Source organism: Ochotona curzoniae, unplaced genomic scaffold (assembly GCF_017591425.1).
Source record: "Ochotona curzoniae isolate NIBS_2020 unplaced genomic scaffold, NIBS_Ocur_1.0 scaffold_4505, whole genome shotgun sequence".
NCBI lineage: Eukaryota > Metazoa > Chordata > Mammalia > Lagomorpha > Ochotonidae > Ochotona > Ochotona curzoniae.
This window is the reverse complement of record NW_024467118.1, coordinates 32,849,121-32,866,882: the sequence shown is the minus strand read 5'-3', so window position 1 is coordinate 32,866,882 and position 17,762 is coordinate 32,849,121. Positions and strand designations below refer to the sequence as shown.

Genomic DNA, 17,762 nt, shown 5'->3' with positions numbered 1-17,762 from the left:
TTGTTGAGTGGGTTGGTGGTATATACTGGATATTAATCCTTCATCAGATACAGACCTGGGTTTTGATGCATTGTTACTACATCTTTAGCAGTAAAAATACAGGATTCCTTGTCTTAGTAGGAATTATATTTTAACATGGAAGAAGGACAACAAAGCAAACAAAAAATGAGATACTAGTAGATATTAAGCAAAATATAAAATGGATTAATTTGCTAATAATTAGCTCTAGTGGTTGGGAAGGAAATCTTTGAAAGATATTTGAATCCTGAATGACAGGAATATCAGGGAAGAGCACTCCCAGTGCATTGGTCTGTTTTTTTGTTATTAAAACACCTGAGAGAATGAGCCTGAGAAGGCGGCTTACCTCAGTTCATGAGTTTTAGGGGTCATCAGTCCAAGGCTGGGCTCAGGCATCCAGAGAGGCTAGAGGCTGGTATAGGGTTGACCACATGGCGAGCTTGAGGCATGCACAAGCTTAAGCTTGAGAACCACCTTCTGAGGATCACCTAGACCTTCTGCTTGGCCCAACCCTCAGGTGCTCTAGTTCTATCAGGTCTGTTACTCTCCAGCTGTTGTTAACAGAGGGTTAAACCATGTGCATTTCAGTCTACAACAGCAGCAGGTGGAATAGCTAACCCAGAGGCCCGGCCCCGGGGGTTCTGGAATGTGAGGTTGCAGATGGCAGGTGATACAGAGGTTTGTAAACCAGGGGGTTTATTGCAGGTGCCATGAAAAACTTAGGGCTTAAAGCACAGGAAAGATAGTTTAAAAGATAGTTTTGTTGGCTGTTGAGTGGGGTCAAGAGTGAAAGCAACACACTAGTGAACAGCTTTTGAAGGAGTCAGTCATCTCTTCAGAAGGGCTAGGAGGCAGAAGATCAAGTGGCCTTTCTTCCATGTGGTCTTCATTTTCCCCGTTTTCATACAGAAGGAATTATTCTATGGAAAGAGGTCTCCCTCATTTTTTCTGCCCTCTCCCTTAGGGTGATTAGTTTTACCTGTTTCCTCTACATTTTTCAAAATATTTCAGAAATATACAAACAGGTACGTATTTTTCATCCCACTTTTTTACATATGAGATTACATAGCAAAATATTTTTGCACCTTAGCATTTTCATTTAGCAAAATATCTTCGAGCGCACCGTGTATCAGTGCACTGTTTGATAGCCGTATTCCATCGTGTGACAACAGCGCCAGACACTAAGCAAGTCATTACAGACTGTTCTGGTTGGAAATCTCTGTGTCTGCAGATGGTACCTGTTTGGATTCCAGCAGGTGTTCATAGAAAAGAGAAATCTGATTTCAGGAGATACCTTGCTGTGGAGCTGCTAATACCCGTGGACGAGCAGAGCAACCAGATGTTTTTCAGGGTGCTACTTTGAACCTTGTTACGACTAAAAGAAAAAAGATTATAAAGAATTTTGTTTTTAGCAAAATTCTTCTGCAATGACTTTATTTTTAATCTGATATGGGCATGACAATATATATATTTTTTTCTGTAGCCAACCTCCATGCGAGCCATCCGTGCTAGATATGATCCATACCTACAGACAAGACACCGACTAGAACAGGTAAGTTCTTAAAAATGGGATTCTCTAATAAGAACATTTTATTGCTTAATTTGATTTAAATCTGAAACAACAGCTAAAAAGGTTTTCCCTTTGTAAGGGTTTAATATCCATCTTAGAAAAGGAGACCGTTTTGCAATGCTTAGCATAGTCAGAAGGCTACTTTGTTTGAAGAATATGAATTATTTTATATTGGAGTTTTATAGTCTCTACATTTCTTCCAATTTGTAGAAAAGTCATTTAGTTAGGAAATGTATGGAATAAAAATGAGTGAATGTTCTGAGAAAATAGGTGGATGAGTTGAATTTTGGGTTCTGTGAGTCAGATCATAAAGCACTGGAACTGGTTTGCTCGAGTAGGAGTATGGAATTAATTACAAAAGGGGTTCAAGGAACTTCTGGGGTTATGGAATTATTCTGTGTATCATGGGGGGTGGTTATGAAACAGCACTTTTCAGAGGTCATCTATTATGTACTCAGAAGATTTTGTCGCATATAAAAAACATTTAAAAGTTCATGGAAAGTGAAATTAAAATGAGTTTATTTTGATACAAAAACATCTTGAAATCACAAAATTTTGAAATCAAAGACTTCATGGAAAATGCATACTAAAACTATGCATGAATTTCAGAATTGCTTTTATACCAAAATAGATTTATATTTGGATTTCATCTTCCACAAGCTGTTTAAAGTATCTTTGCATATGTTAAATCACAATTCAATGAATGAAAACCAAGCACTGTGGGGATAGGTGTTAGGCACAGTGGTTAGACTGCTACTTGGGATGGCCATATTCTGACCTGTACTCCTGGTTTCTGATCCAGCTTTATGCTGATAGACTGCAAGCAGCAGGCGAGGGCTCAAGCATTTGGGTTCCAGACTCCTGTCCCTGACCTGATCAAGCCCCAACTCTTGCTGACGTTTGGGAAATAAGTCAGCAGATCTCTGGCTCTGTGTCTCTCCTTCAAAGAAGAATGAAAAAACGAAGTGGAAAATTTTAAAATATTTTATGATTCTATTAATTGCAAAAATGAAAATATATGGTATAAATGACCTTACACTGTTCAAAAAAATATGAACATTATTACAGGTTTCATAGTTCACAAGTTTATTTTAAACTTGCCCAACTTTAAAAATGTAAGCACATCTATAGTTTTTGCAGTTACAGCAGGGAAAATAAGAAATTTAAATAAAAAAGTAATGTGTACCCAAGTCTCGTCTGAGCTGCTTCTGAGCTTATTTCACTTTGGGTAGGTGACATTTGGTTATAACATTCACTTTTCTGTCATCCACGAGTAAATAGAACAAACTGGATTGTCTGTAGTAAGAAAGCCCAAGAAAGCCTGCAGAATTTGGACAAGTTTGTTCTAAGATAAGGTTTGCTTCAATTTCTTTTTTTTTCTTTCTGCTTGTTTGTTTTTAGAGAAAGGATTTGTTTCTTTTAAAAAAAATTTATATAGTTCTTTAGGGTGCAAAGGGTCAAGAGCTAGAGGAAAGTGAGTAAGATCCTTGTTTCTACATTCTCTTTTTTCCTTCCTGCATCTAGGGGAAGGGGGAAGATAAGAGGAGAAGCTACCCCTAGCCTCCCAAATGCCTCTGTACCCTGGAATGGGGATGGTCACCAATGCCATCCCAGGGTTCCCGACATGGGGTATGCTACGAGGGTCCCACTCAGGTGGTTTTGATGGTTCAGTGGTTCTGAACTGCTATTGGTCTTGCCGCTCCAAGTACAGTGAAATCTCTCCAGAATCCACTGGCTGACATAATCCACCTTAGTCTCCATTTGTCCAGATATTCACTGCCAGTGCTTGGCTAGGGTAGCTCATCAATTTGTTCGGTCCTCCATCCTGTTATGGTACCAGGTGTCCTCTGCAGGCTCCAATGAACTGCCATATCCTCCATGTGCACCTAGATATGCTGTCCACTGCTCCATCTAAGCCACTGAGGAGGCCCAGCTCCTGTTACATGCACTCCATGATCAGACCATGGAACCTGCAATTCTCCCCCATGGTTGGAGTTCTGAGTCCAGCAGTTCAGTTGGGGAAATCCCCACAAAAACTTATCTGAGGTGAAGATAAGGTAGTGACAAAAATTTAAACACATCCCCCCCCCCCTTTTAAGATTTATTTATTTTTATTGGAATGTCAGATTTACAGAAAGGAGAGACAGAAAGGTCTTCCATCTGCTTCAACACTCTCCAAATGGCTGCCACAGTCAGAGCTGAGCCAGTCTAAAGCAAGGAGCTTCTTGGTCTCCTGCCTGGGTGCAGGGTCCCAAATCTTTGGGCCGTTCTCTGCTGCTTTCTCAGGCCACAAACAGGGAGCTGGGTGGGAAGTGGAGCAGCTGGGACACAAACTGGTGCCGGCACTACAGGCAGAGGTTTAATCTACTTAGTTGTGGTTCCAACCCCTGCTAAATAACTTTTTCTAAAAAAACTTGTTTTCCTTTATTGTAGTTGATGAAAGGTTTGTACTACACTGTCCCTTAATAGAGAAGATATCTTTCGTTTCTATCATTTATCACTTTTTCTTCTACAAAGCAGGCTTAAGGTATCACCTGTACCTTCTTGATTTCCTTCTTTTTAATTTTTTAAAGATTTATTTATTTATCTGTTATTTGGAAGGCAGAATTACAGAGAGAGAAGAAAAGACAGAGAGGTCCTTCATCAACGGATTCACTCACCAAATGGCTGCAAAGGCCTGAGCTGGGCTGCTGCAAAACCAGAAGCCAGAAACTTATCCTGGTCTCCCATGTGGGCCCAAGGACTTGGGCTATGTTTCACTGGTTTCCGAGGCACATTAGCAGGAAGCTGGATGGGAAGTAGAGCAGCTGGAAGACAAGTTGTTGCCCTTGTAGGATGCTGGCACCACTAGCGGAGACTTAAGCCACTGTACCAAGGAGCCAGCCCCTTCATTTCTCATCTAATCTTTTCTGACCTTACATTAAGTCTTCGTTATGCTACATACTCTTAGATGCAGAGAAGTGTATCTGTTTTGTTTCCAGGAGTTAATGCAAGGTTTAGCATAAAGGTATGATTAGCATTATGTGTGTATTGTGTTATTTTATATTTATCTTTACTGCTTTCTTTTATAATCTTTGTGTTTTAAATTTCTACTTAGTTGTAGATATTGGAGTCAGTATTTTAAATTCTCTCCTTATTTGAACTTTCTTTTTTTTCTTTTTTTTTTAAAAGACTATTTTTCTTGGAAAGTCAGATTTACAGAGACAAGGAGAAATAAAGGTCCATCCACTGGTTCACTCCCCAAGTGGCCACAATGGCCAAAGCTGAGCCTATCTGAAGCCAGGAGCTTCTTCTGCATCTCCCACAATGGTGCGGGATCCCAAGGCTTTGAGCCATCCTCGAATGCTTTCCCAGGCCACTGGCAGGGAGCTGGATGGAAGAGGGGCAGCTGGGATACAAACCAGCGCTCACATGGGATGCTGCACATGCAAGGCAAGGGCTTTAGTCGCTAGGCCTCCGTGCTGGACCCTGAACTGTTAATGTCTTTTTGTTCTAGAGTTGTTTTTTTAAATCTCCATAATTAACTAAATACATTTGATTACTTTTTATTTTTGAATTATACTAATGAAAACACTGCAAAGTAGAACTAGAAGTTTTAGAGTGCCTTCTTAGCTATTTGCTCATGTACTGCTAATGCTGATGGCTTTCTGTGTCTTTCAGTTAAAACAACTTGGTCACAGTGTGGATAAAGTGGAGTTTATTGTGATGGGTGGAACGTTTATGGCCCTTCCAGAAGAATACAGAGATTACTTTATTCGAAATTTGCATGATGCCTTATCAGGACATACTTCGAACAATATTTATGAGGCAGTCAAGTAAGAAATCCTTATTTTATGTTCTCCCAAGTGTGCCTGCTAGCAAGCCCCCTGTGAAAACTCCTTTTGTTGTGTGTCTACATCTTTATATCTTGCATTCTCTGCTTTTTATTGAAATGTACTTTTCCTTGAAGTAACTTTTTTCTTTTTTTAAAGTGAGTATGGGCTTTTGATATGGAGAGATTCACAAAGTGTGTTCTGTGGCTGACTTCTCAGCACCAGGTCGGGTGGAATTACGGGGGTAGTTTTGGTTGGCCATTTGGGTTTTTGCCCACCAAAAGCAAAACTCATTCTTGGAAACATTGACCTGCTAAAAAATCAAATAAGTCACTGTTTAAAACTTTAGTTTATTAGATTGTAATTACTAATCACCATTAAATGATTTCTGTTTAGGTGGGGGGGTCTTAGTCTATTTTGTATTCCTATAACAGAATTTCTCAAACTGGGTATGATTCTTTAGGGTGGCAAGTCCAATATTAAGGTGCTAGCGTCTGACCTGGATCATCTTCCTGCACCATCACGTACCAAAAGGCATCGGGGGCAGAAGGGAAGGAAGAGGACTAACTCATTCGTCCTTTTAATAAGAGTGTTAATCCTACCCATGAGAGCAGAGGTCTCATGACCTGGTCACCTCTCAGAGGTCCCATCTCTTAACATTGTTACAGTAGCAATTGAATTTCCATAGGAGGTATGTAAGGGACAGATACTCAAATCGTAACAACCATTTCTCCTTTTTGAATTTTAGTTGATAAAACAGAAGCGAGTTAGTCATTCTTTTGATACTTGGTATTATGAATTTTAGCAGGAAGCATACTGAATTTTCATATGTAGTCCAGTGACTTAGGAGGTAATATCTTCAAGTAATTTTTGCTTTCAGGCATATCAAGGACAACTAGTGAGTTACTTCTGCACTGTTCCTTTCTTTGCTAAACATTTCTTGAGGGCCTCTTACGCTTTGCCCTGTTCCAGGTGCTGGGAATAGCATGGTGTACATGACAGTGGTTGTCCTTGCCCTCATGGTGCTTGTGTTCTGCTTGTTAATCAGCTTATAAGCACATATGTGCTGTGATTGAACTGGGTGCCATGATAGAGAGTAATGAGGGCTTCTCTAGATAAAGCATGTTGATGTCATAAACTTAGACCTAAAGGACAAGGAACAACAGGTTAAGAACCAAAAGGGTAAGTGAAGAGCACTGGAATAGTGAAAAAATTTGAGGCATTCTAGAAGAGAGAGGAGGCTGTTATTGTGAGATCCCAGTAAACAGGAAGAACATCTTGAAATGTGATCAAGTGTTAGATCATGGCCAGTTCTTTTTTGTTTTGTTTTAACATTTATTTATTGTTCTTGGAAAGTCAATATACAGAGGGAAGGAGAGACAGAGGAAGATCTTCCATCCAATGATTCACTCCCCAAGTGGCTGCTATGGCCAGAGCTGAGCCGATCCGAAGCAAGGAGTCCCAAGGTTTTGGGCTGTTCTTGACTGCTTCCCAGGCCACAAGCAGGGAGCTGGATGGGAAGCGGGGCCACCTGGATTAGAAATAGCACCCATATGGGATCCTGGGCGTGCAAGGCAAGGACTTTAGCCAGTAGGCTACTGTGCCAGACCCTAGATCATGACCAGGTTTACTATGCTTTAAAAAAATGAAATTTTATTTGACACACAGTGAGAAATAGATGAATGGTTGTAAGCACATGTTCTAGTAAATTGGCAAGATTTTTCTGGCTATTTTCTTGTGATTGGATAAGAAGTACCAGAGGTGATATGGGACACCAGATTGGAGACCATCTGACTGTATCTTCCCTGGCTTGGATGAAGATGGCAGTGTGATGGACAAGAGGTTGGATTCAGAATAGAGAGAGAGAAGGAATTAACCAGTGACCCCTAGATTTTGTTTTTAGGATGTGGCTAGAGGATAGTGTCACAAATGGAGATGAAAAGGACAAGGGGAAGGGGAGGTTTATGGGCAAAAAAAAAAAAATTAAGTCTTTGAGTATATCAAGTTTGAATGCCTGTGATGTACAAGTAGAGATGTCAGGTAGGCTACAAATACAGGTCATGACTAGCAGCGCAGAATTGGGGATTAGACGTTCATAGATAATGTTTATAGCCGTATAGGTGGTTGAGATTATTTGATGGAGAAATTTCAGCTCTTTAAGTTAACCTAAGCGAAAAAGCAATTCTTAAAATTATTTTTAATTATTATTATTCTTAGAATTATTTAGTCCCATTGTTTGTATGTATAGGTGCATGTGTGTGTATTCAATGCTTAGTTTTATCATGAATTTTTTGAAGACCTCTCATGTATGGATTACAGAAATGTTTTGTTCCAAAAAACACTTTTATCTTTTAGTTCCATTTCCCATGAAGTTTTGAAGTGACCTTGTATGTTGTCTGTGACCATACCCCCTGAATGCTTCTGAGTTTGTCTAATATAGACTGTGTGTATAGATAAGCACTAGAACTGTGGTCATCATAGGCGTTAACAAGAGCTGAGGAAGAAGGGAAATGGGGTAAGAAGGGAGAATAGCATGGCCAGCATTGTCATGGGAGTTTTGTTTACTTATTAAAATACACATCCGAGTCAAGTATTCAGATTATCCTTGTCAAAGAAACAAAGGGACAGGTTGATTCAACTACTTGCCCAGTTTTGCAGTGGTTGGTTGAGTGGGACTATAAACTTTAGTTAGTTTTGCTTCCAGTGTCTGAACTTGGCTATCATGCCAGAAATTTTGCTCAGAGTGAGAAATGAAGTGTCTTTGAGTGTGCCTGTGCACTGTGTGTGTACACCTTAACAACTTGAAAATATTCGAAGAGATTCAGTCTCCTTTCCTTCCCCTTTCCATCCTCAGGCTTTTCTCTGGCTTCTTTTGTTATAGCATGGGAAGACATTAAATTGTAGAGTTGCCCCCTCCTTTTTTGCAGTAAAAGAAGATCAGAATTCGGACCTGGGGTGTCTTTCTTTACCCTGCAATTAAATCCATTCTTGACACATAGTAGGAATAATTGTGTATGTGAATGAATTTTGAGTGCATGATCAAACTGTAGATCAGATATTGATAGCAGATGACCTAGTAGGACTTCCTCTTAGACTTGAGTATAAATTTTTTTTGAAGATTAATTTATTTTTATTTGAAAGGCATATTTACAGTGAGAGGGAGAGATGGTAAGATCTTTGATCCTCTAGTTCACTCCCTAAATGGCCACAAAGGCTGGAGCTGAGCTGATCTGAAGCTGGGAACCAGGAGCTTCCTTTGGGTCTCCCACATGAGTGCAGGGTCCCAAGGCCTTGAGCCATGCTCTGCTGCCTTCAGAAGGCCACAAGCAGGAAGTGGAGCAGTCAGGACACCAAGCAACACTCATAAGGGATGCCGGTGCTTGCAGGTGCAAGATTAGCTAATTGAGCCATTGCACCAGCCGCAAGGAATGAGGCATCTTTCTGGTTTCCCCTACTTCCTTCAGCCCCATAAATTTGTTTTATAGCATTTACACTTATATAAAATGAAAAGAAATGAGGGGACTTTTCACAAATAAATATCACAGTAGCTCAAGGACCCCATGCAAAGGATTCAACAACTGTCACATGTGTGTAGAGAGTAACCTGCTTTTCTGATTGACTTTAGGGGATATGACAGGTGAATTCTGTGCTCATAAATCCAGACTTTTAACAATGTGTGATCACCTCTCTCCTCAGGAGCTTTAATAGCAGGATGAGATAGCAACCATATTTTTACTGCTTACTCAAAACTTTGATCATTTGTGAATATGAGTCATGCTTAGTAAAGTGCTGAAGTCTTCAAACTTTAGGAGAATAATGATGTAATCCAGCTTGTTCCTCTTAATACTGAAAAGTCAAATTGTAGCTTAGATAAAAGGTGATTTGAGGAGACAACTCTTAATTAATTCAAAACTCCCAGACATCAGTATGACAGCAATATTACTAAAGGTTACTGGAAATTCAGTTCTGACAATTTTCTATTAGAGTTTCTATCAAAGCCATTAGGCTTTTGTACGCAGTTTATATGCGTAGGTGCTCTTTTCTCAGTGCAACTCTTCTTGTGTTGAAGATCTTCCATATTAAATAGAATTGCATGATAAATATTTTGGACTTAGCACATCTTTCCCATAGAAGTTTATCATCAAGCTTGTCTTCTGTATAGGCTTCCTGAATCTGAATTAGATGAAATATGCCAACTAGTACCTGCATGAATTCTAGGATGCATGCAGACACTTTGACATTTCCATCAATTGAAAAGTGAATTTTGATTTATTCTTTTTTTTTTTAAAGATTTATTTATTTTTATTGGAAAGTTAGATATACAGAGAGGAGGAGAGACAGAGAGGAAGATCTTCCGGCCGATGATTCACTTCCCCAAGTGGCTGCAACGGCTGGAGCTGAGCCAGTCCAAAGTCAGGAGCCAGGAGCTCTTCTGGGTCTCCCACACTGGTGCAGGGTCCCAAAGTTTTGAGCCGTCCTCGACTGCTTTCCCAGGCCACAAGCAGGCAGCTGGATGGAAGCGGGGCTGCCGGGATTAGAACTGGCGCCTGTATGGGATCCCGGAAGTGCAAGGCGAGGACTTTAACCACTATGCTATCGCATCAGGCCCAAAGTTTGATTTATTCTTGTTATGAAATTGCACCTTTGTTTTTATGGAGGCGTCTAGTGCCTAGTGGAGTTTGAGTGTCTGTTATTTGATTAGAAAAAAGGTTTTGCGTTACAACTAGCTGGCTTCGGATCCGATCATGATGTTTTTGTAGAAAAGCCCTTTGTAGAAGAATTGATCTTCGAGTAATGGACCAGAGAAAGCCAGTTGTTCTGTTTCTGTTCTCAAATTTACCTCAAGAGGGCAACACACACTCTACTTTCAGATGAAAATTTATATATGGTTTGTGTCTTCATTGCAACACATCTTATGAATGGCTCTTGGGAAGTAATAAAAGTACGATCTGGGAGCTATAAAACCATCCATAAATGTCTCCCTGGATCCTGCCAACCTACGCTTGCCATGTTTTGTTCTAGTCTCCTGGTCTCTTATATTATTATGAGATAATATGAGAAAAGTCTTGTTTGTGGTGTCTTGTTTGCCTTGAGGTAAAATTTTATCACAAACTCCCTGTAATAGAGTTGATATTTGTAGGGAAGTGATGCATTATTTCAAGAAGTACTAATCTGTTTATGCTACAGAACTAGAGACAGCAAATTATTTTCGTGTATTAGTATCATTGTGAAATAAGGAGTAGCCCAAAGAAATTATGCTTTTGATATCCCATGTAAAGTGATAAACTTTGTCTTACTGCTGGTTAAATTTGTTGTTTTTGCTTGATAGCTGCACAGGTATAGAACTGACTTTTACTAGTTTAGGGTTCTTTCAGGATTAACTTTTAACTAGGATAAAAATTATATATTGTAACAGATAATCATCATTATCTATTGTCACATCAAAGTCTTTGTTAAGTTAGGGTCAGGTTTTGCTGCTGACTGAGGTGTACCTGCCTTCCTTTCATATTTAACTTGATTAAAGGTGTTGCTTCTTTATAGATTAGGAGCTGTAGCTTGAAGCAAATAAAAACCCGTAAAACCAGAACAGATCCCAACAAAGTAAGCTTAGTTATTATTTATGGCAACATGGTCACAATCATGTTATTCATGGATAAACCGGAAAGCTGAGTGAATAGAGTTCAAGGACAAAGCAGGGATGGTTCTGGGAAGACTCATTCAGTCAAGCACAGTGGTAGTCCCTCACTTGTGTGAGCCAGACGGGGGCTTGTCAGTAGTCGCTAGAGAGCAGCAGTTACTGGGGCTGTGAGTCCTGTAAAAGTCTCAGCTCTGCCGATGGAAAGGACCCACATTGACATCTGAGTCACCATTTCACCAGAATGCAGATGTTGCCAAATAACTCAGAACAGCCTTTTAAAGTAGTTTGATTCCTTTTTAATCAGCTTTGCCCAGAAGCAGTTTACATTCAATTGTTAATGCTCCTTGGCTGTTTTCACAAGATGCAATTTAAAAGGGTAGTTACCCATCAAGAACTGGTGAGTCATACTTTCTCCCTGTGGAATTTTTAATTCATTTCCGCTTCTTCCTCTTTTTTTTTTCTTTTTCCTTCAAATTGATGACTTTACATTCTCCAGCTATGTCCTTACATGTCTTAGATAAGCCAGGTGCTGCCAGCTGCCAGGCCCAGAGGACAGTTTCAGTGAGGGGAACAAGGCCCAGAATCTCTGGCCTTGGTGCCCTGGGCCTGCATTTCTGTACTTTGTGTTGTTTGCTGCTCCCTGCTCCTCACTTTGTATTGACCACTCTGTGCCCAGCCTTGGTCATCCAGATCTTTGTAAACGCTCTCCAGGATCCTTCACATCATCTGGCCAGCCTAGATTGTATTCCTAGTCATCTTAGAAGAAACAATGGCAGTTACTTCTCTGTTAGTTTGAAACAAATAGTAATGAATTTCTCAGTGAGCACCCACATTCTTACCACTTAGAGTGTATAGCATTTGCTTTATCACATTCATATCAGTTCATCCGTCTGTCCCTCCTGATTTGATAGATTTGAGAGTTGCATCTTCAGTATATTCTCTCCAAATATTTGATCACAGATATCGTTAGCTAATGTTCACTGTTTGTGGCATTTTTTCTTTTGCAGTCAATTTATGTAAAATGAAATGCACCAATCTTATAAAATAGTTGAGGAGTTTTGACAAATGCATGTATCTGTGTAACAAAACCATGTTAAGGATAGCAAACATTGGCCAGCATCCCAGAAATTTGCTTTATGCTGCTTCTCAGTAAATCCTTTTCTTGCAGCTCTTAGAAGTAACCGTTTTTTTTTTTTTTCTTCCTTCCCACCATAGACTAGTTCTGCCTGTTCTAGAACTTCACATAGGTGGAACTATACATCAGATACTCTTGTGCATAAGCCAGCTCTCACTGCTGCTCCCTTGAGGCCTGCTGCTGTTGGCTACAGAATGACACGGGGTAGTGTAATGTTTGCACAGACCACAGTTTTCCCATGCTTGTTGACAGAAATGGAACCAGCTATTTGCAGTTTGTGATCATTATGAATAAAACTTCATTGGGCAAATGTTTTCTGTTGAGATTCATAAACATGCTTGACTGTGTTTTTTTCTTTTGAATCTGTATGCTTTTCTCTCCTTCACTGCCATAGCTACGATGTTTAGTACAGTGTTAAATGGAAATGGTGAATGGGCCTTTACATCTTGTTCCTGATGATAGGATAGGATAAAAAAACCTTATAGCTCAGTATTCTGTAAGTGTTGTTCCTGGTTTTTTGTAGATACCTTTATAGTATGAGCAAGGTGCTTTGGAAGTGAGAACAGAATTCCTACCAACGGGTCTCAGGAAAGATGTCACTGAAAGGGAAAGGCTTGTGAGCTGTATTTTGAAGACTTGGGGTTTCATTTGATTTTTTTTTTTTAGGTTTTAGTATTTTGTAGTTGAAAGGCAGATGTACAGAGAGGTAAGATGGAGCCAGCGCAGAAGTATGCTTCCATCCACTGCTTCACTCCCCACATGGCCACAGGGACCAGAACTGGGCCAATTTAAAAACAGGAGCCAGGAGTTTCTTTCTGATTCTCTGGGCTATAGGGTCCCAAGGAGCCATCATCTGCTGCTCTCCCAGTCCACAAGCAGGGAGCTGGAACAAAAGTGAGGCAACTAGGACTACAACCAGCACTCTCGTGGGATGCTGACCCCTCAAGGTGGAGAATTAGCATTTTGAGTCTTTGCTGCTTTTTTTTTTTAATTGATTTATTTTTAATGGGAAGTCAGTTTTTACAGAGAGGGAGAGACAGAGAAAGATCCTTTGTCTACTGATTTACTCCCTAAGTGGTCAACGGCCAGGGCTGAGCCAGTTTAAAGCCCAGAATATCTTCCAGGTCTCCCACATGGGTGCAGGGTCCCAAGGCTTTGGGCCATCCTCTACTGCTTTCCCAGGCTGCAAACAGGGAGTTGGATGGAAGTGGGGTAGCCGGGACATGAACCAGCACCCATATAGGATCCTGGCGCATGCAAAGTGAGGATTTAGCCACTAGGCTACTGTGCCAGCTCCCCTTGTTTGTTTTTTTTTAAATTCCCAGAGTCTTGTCCTGTTTCTCCCCATTCCTGCTTCTGATCCCAAACTGTATACATTTTTGTCCATGTAAGTTATTGATTTACGAGTTTCTTCCAGATGTGTATCCCTATAGCTTGCAAAAAAAAAAAAATAACCTCATATGATGGACTGTGTAGGTTAAATTAAGATGACTGTTTAAAACCACACATGCAGTGGAACTGGAATCCAGAGACCCACGTGCAAGAACGACTTTGTCTCTTAGAGGCTGATAGAGTTCCTCTCTAACCAAGAAGTCTGTGGTCCCTGGAAGCTGTGGTAGTTGAAGAAGTACAAAAGGAGGGCCATACTACAGTGGATGTGGCAATGATACTGGGAAGGATAGCAGGCACTCTACTGTCACCTGAGGTTAATTGAAAGGCTGTGTGCATATTTGCATATCAGAGCACGGTTATATTGATGTCTTTACATTCCCAATATATTTAGAGGAACAGTAAGTGACTCTAGGATTATATATCCATATTAACAAAAATTCTGATAGCAATACAGTTATCTTATGGGAAAATGACATTATACTCTGTCTTTTAGGAAACATTATGTTGTTTTTATTCAAATTTGAAAAGGTTTTTTTCTTAATTGCTTTTCAGATGAAAATACAATTTGGAAAAAATGTGAAATACTGACTTTCAAAGTTGCAGCTTTCCTCCATTTCTGCTTCTTGTAAAAGATAATGACTTTTTTCCCCCAGAGGAAATACATTTTTGAAGTGGAGTTCAATTTTATTAGAGAAGAAAGGTTTGCTTCCCTGTCCTGTACTATATTCTGATTACTTGGGAAGAGACCGTGACATCTTGCAGCAGCTTCCTCCGTCTGCCCTGGGTTGAGCTGCTACTGATCTGCACAGTAGAAGGATCAGCTAGTCATTTTTTTCTCTTTCCTCTAGATCAGTTCCCATTCGTGAAGTTGCTGTCCCTCTAGTTTTGTTCCCCAAGTGACGGCAGGTTACCATTGTTACCACCTTAGTGGGAAACATTTAGGAAATACTATGGGCTTTTAAAAAATACAAATTAATAGCAGGACTTAGAATGACTAATTCAAGGATATTGTCATTTATATTTTAAAATACACTCATTGAAAACAATTCTTTTTTTAAACCAACCTTCATCTGGTTTACTTTGTAATAGATGGGTATTTATTTGTTTCTTCCTTATTTGAGAGGCAGAGAGCATGCACATGTGAGCAAGCATTTGTACCCAGTGTTTCGTTCCCTGTCTGGCCAGGCCAATGCCAGGAGCTAAGAACAAGTCTAGATTTCCCATGTGATTGTCAGGATCGCAACCTCGTATTGTCACTGCTGCCTCCCAAGGTATGCATCCGCAGGAAGATGCATTCCGGAATGGAGCTGGGACTTAATTTCAGGCACTTCAATATGGGACATGAGTGCCCCAACCAACATTTTAAATGCTAAGCCGAGTTCCTACTCCTGAGTTTTAAAATTTAAGAGAAGGTGGCAGGAGTAGGGGCTAGGCCAGTGTTGTGGCACAGTGGGTTGGTTAAGCTGTAACTTGTGATGCCAGCATCTTTTGTGGGCACCGGTTCAAGACCTGTCTGCCTCTGATTCAGTTCCCTGGTAATACCCAGGGAAGGCAGCAGAAGATAGTACAAGGTGAAATTTTTGGTTCCTGGCTCTGGCCTGACCCAGCCTCATCCATTGTGGCCATTTAGGGAGTGAATTAGCAGATGAAAGCTTTATCTGTCCTCTTTCAAATCTGCCTTTCAAATAAATTTTATTAAAAAAATTAAAACCCTCTTTTCCCTGTAACTTCTCACTTGCTATGGTAAGAAGATGGGTGTTATACACACACACATCGTATGGCATTGTGAACATCTGTTACTGATACCTTGTACATAGCTTTCTTTCTTTTTTTTTTCTTTTTTCTTTTTTTTCTTTTTTTTTTTTTTTAGGTTCTATAATAGAGTTACAGAGAGACGCAGATACAGAGAGAAATTCTTCCATTCGTTGGTTCATTTCCCAAGTGGCCACAATGGCCAGAGCTGAGTTGAGTCCATTTGAAGCCAGGAGCCTGGAGCTACTTCCAGGTCTCCTATGCAGGTGCAAGGTCCCAAGGTTTTGGAAAGCCCTCCACTGCTTTCTTAGTCTACAAGCAGGGAGCTGGATGGAAAGTGAAGCAGCCAGGACACAAACTGGTGCCCATATGGGATCCCAGCGTATGCAAGGCGAGAACTTTAGCCACTAGGCTACCATGCTGGGCCCTGTACATACCTATTTAAAAGGCAAGGAACTTCCTGTTTCTGTTGTTTCACAGAAAAGAAATGAGGTAGTATCCTAGCTAGAAAAATTTGATAAAAATAGGAGCTTTTATTTTTTTAATCTTGTAACTCATCTTTGAGTAAATTTGAACTAGTTGTTTATCATTCAGTTCTGTTGCATCAGGTAATTCTATGTTAAAATCTCATTTAAACAAATAGTACAAAAGAATTTCAGGATCTAGAATGAAATACTTTTTAATTAATCCTCTATTTCTGTGATTCTTAGCTTTCTTATTTATTACTGACATTTAAATGAATGAGTTTTTAGTGATATTTTATCATGAAGCAATATGCCAGACTCTCGTTACAAAATTATGGGATTTTTATGTTTTTTTTTTTTTTTCATTGTCAAGAAAAAACCAAAAGCACCTTTGGAAAGAAGAAAATTAAATGACAAAAATTTCCTTCATCTTCCTCACAGAATGGAGAAGACTGGGGAAGCATGTGCTGGAAAGAATGATGGGGCTCCAGGGAGCTAGAGGTGTTGGAGGGATAGAAGGCTGATGCTCAGGCTGAGTTTCCAAGTAGAGTAGTAAATGAAATCTAGCACAGGGAGTTTAGGCAAGTGGAACAAGCTGTACATCTTGAGTTGAGTTTTTATTAGTTCTGTACCCTCCAACAAGTTGATAATTCCCTTGGAACTTCAGTGTATTTGCCTCTGAAATGAAGAGGTGCGGAACCGATCAGCAGATTCCATATTGATATAGTGTGATACACAGGGCTTGGCCAACAGTGGCCTCTGTCAATATGATTTCCCATCCTCTCTCACTAGCTCCCCTAAGCATTTGGTTTTTTATTTCTGGGGACGTTTGGCTAATAAGAAGGCCATTAACTCAGACAGCTTGGCTCTTAAGTGGAACTTTACTACCCTGGTGTCTGGAGTTAATGACAGGTAAAAATGTTTCCTAATTTTGTAAATTACTGCTGCATTGAGTAGGCTTGGCAGAAAGGCATTGGTACATGTAGAAGATATTGCATCTGAATTATTCCTATGCTTGTACATACTGTCTCCTTTTTAAAAAACTACTCTAAAGCATGCAGTGGCAAATAAATAACACAGATGGTTTTCACTTATGTGAGAAATGGTTGCTAGGAATTGAAAAATAGGCCTTCACAGTTGAAATCACTATTTTCAGGGAGATTATAGTTGCAACTTACTGCAGAAGAATAATAACGATAATAACATTACGATGTGCTAGTTCACTCACATCAGTCCTTTGCAAAGCAGGTACTGTTATTTTCCTCATTTTACAAATAAAGACACTCCTGTACAGAGAGGTTAATAGCATTGCCATTCACATAGGTCGGAAGTCTCAGAGCCAGGATTTGAACTTACATGGTCTGACTCCAGAGCCCATCCTCTTAAAAACTGTCTCCTACTCAGAAGACTGAGAAAGCAGTTCTTTGAGTGGGAATAAACATCCTGAAACTGGTATATTTGTTATTTTTAATTTGTTCTGCAGATATTCTGAGAGAAGCCTCACAAAGTGCATTGGTATTACTATTGAGACCAGACCAGATTATTGCATGAAGCGACATCTAAGTGACATGTTGACCTATGGCTGCACAAGGCTGGAGATTGGGGTGCAGAGTGTCTATGAAGATGTGGCCAGAGACACCAACAGGTAAGATGCACATGTTTTCCTGTATTCCCACCAGTTCTCTATGTTCCTATTTATCCTTTCTTCCTTCATATCAACCTAGAGAGAGAGTGAAATGAGCATTTATAAGTAATTTACCTTTTTCAGAGATTTTTTATCTATGATCCTAATTCCATGCCCTCTTTTTTCATTTTCAGTCTTTATGGATTCTTTTCCTATAACCAGGCTCCTGTCTCTCCATTTTCTTATTGTAAAAGGCCTCCTCCATATAGGAAGCAAGAGGCAGTTCTCCAGGTCAGTAGTGTGAAGCAGAGAGAAGGCCAAGGAGAATGGAACAACAACAACAAAGTCTGAATAAGA

General features: G+C 40.0%; 1 protein-coding gene across 3 annotated transcripts in view; it reads left to right on the top strand.

Annotated features, from left to right (window-relative positions):
• ELP3 (elongator acetyltransferase complex subunit 3) overlaps positions 1–17,762 on the top strand; it is a 98,106-nt gene that overhangs the window by 13,393 nt on the left and 66,951 nt on the right. For all 3 annotated transcript variants that reach the window (XM_040966453.1, XM_040966454.1, XM_040966452.1), the window contains 3 exons: positions 1,502–1,570; positions 5,249–5,403; positions 17,265–17,426. In XM_040966453.1, the coding sequence (XP_040822387.1) occupies positions 1,502–1,570; positions 5,249–5,403; positions 17,265–17,426 (386 nt within the window). The remainder of the gene's footprint in view (positions 1–1,501; positions 1,571–5,248; positions 5,404–17,264; positions 17,427–17,762) is intronic.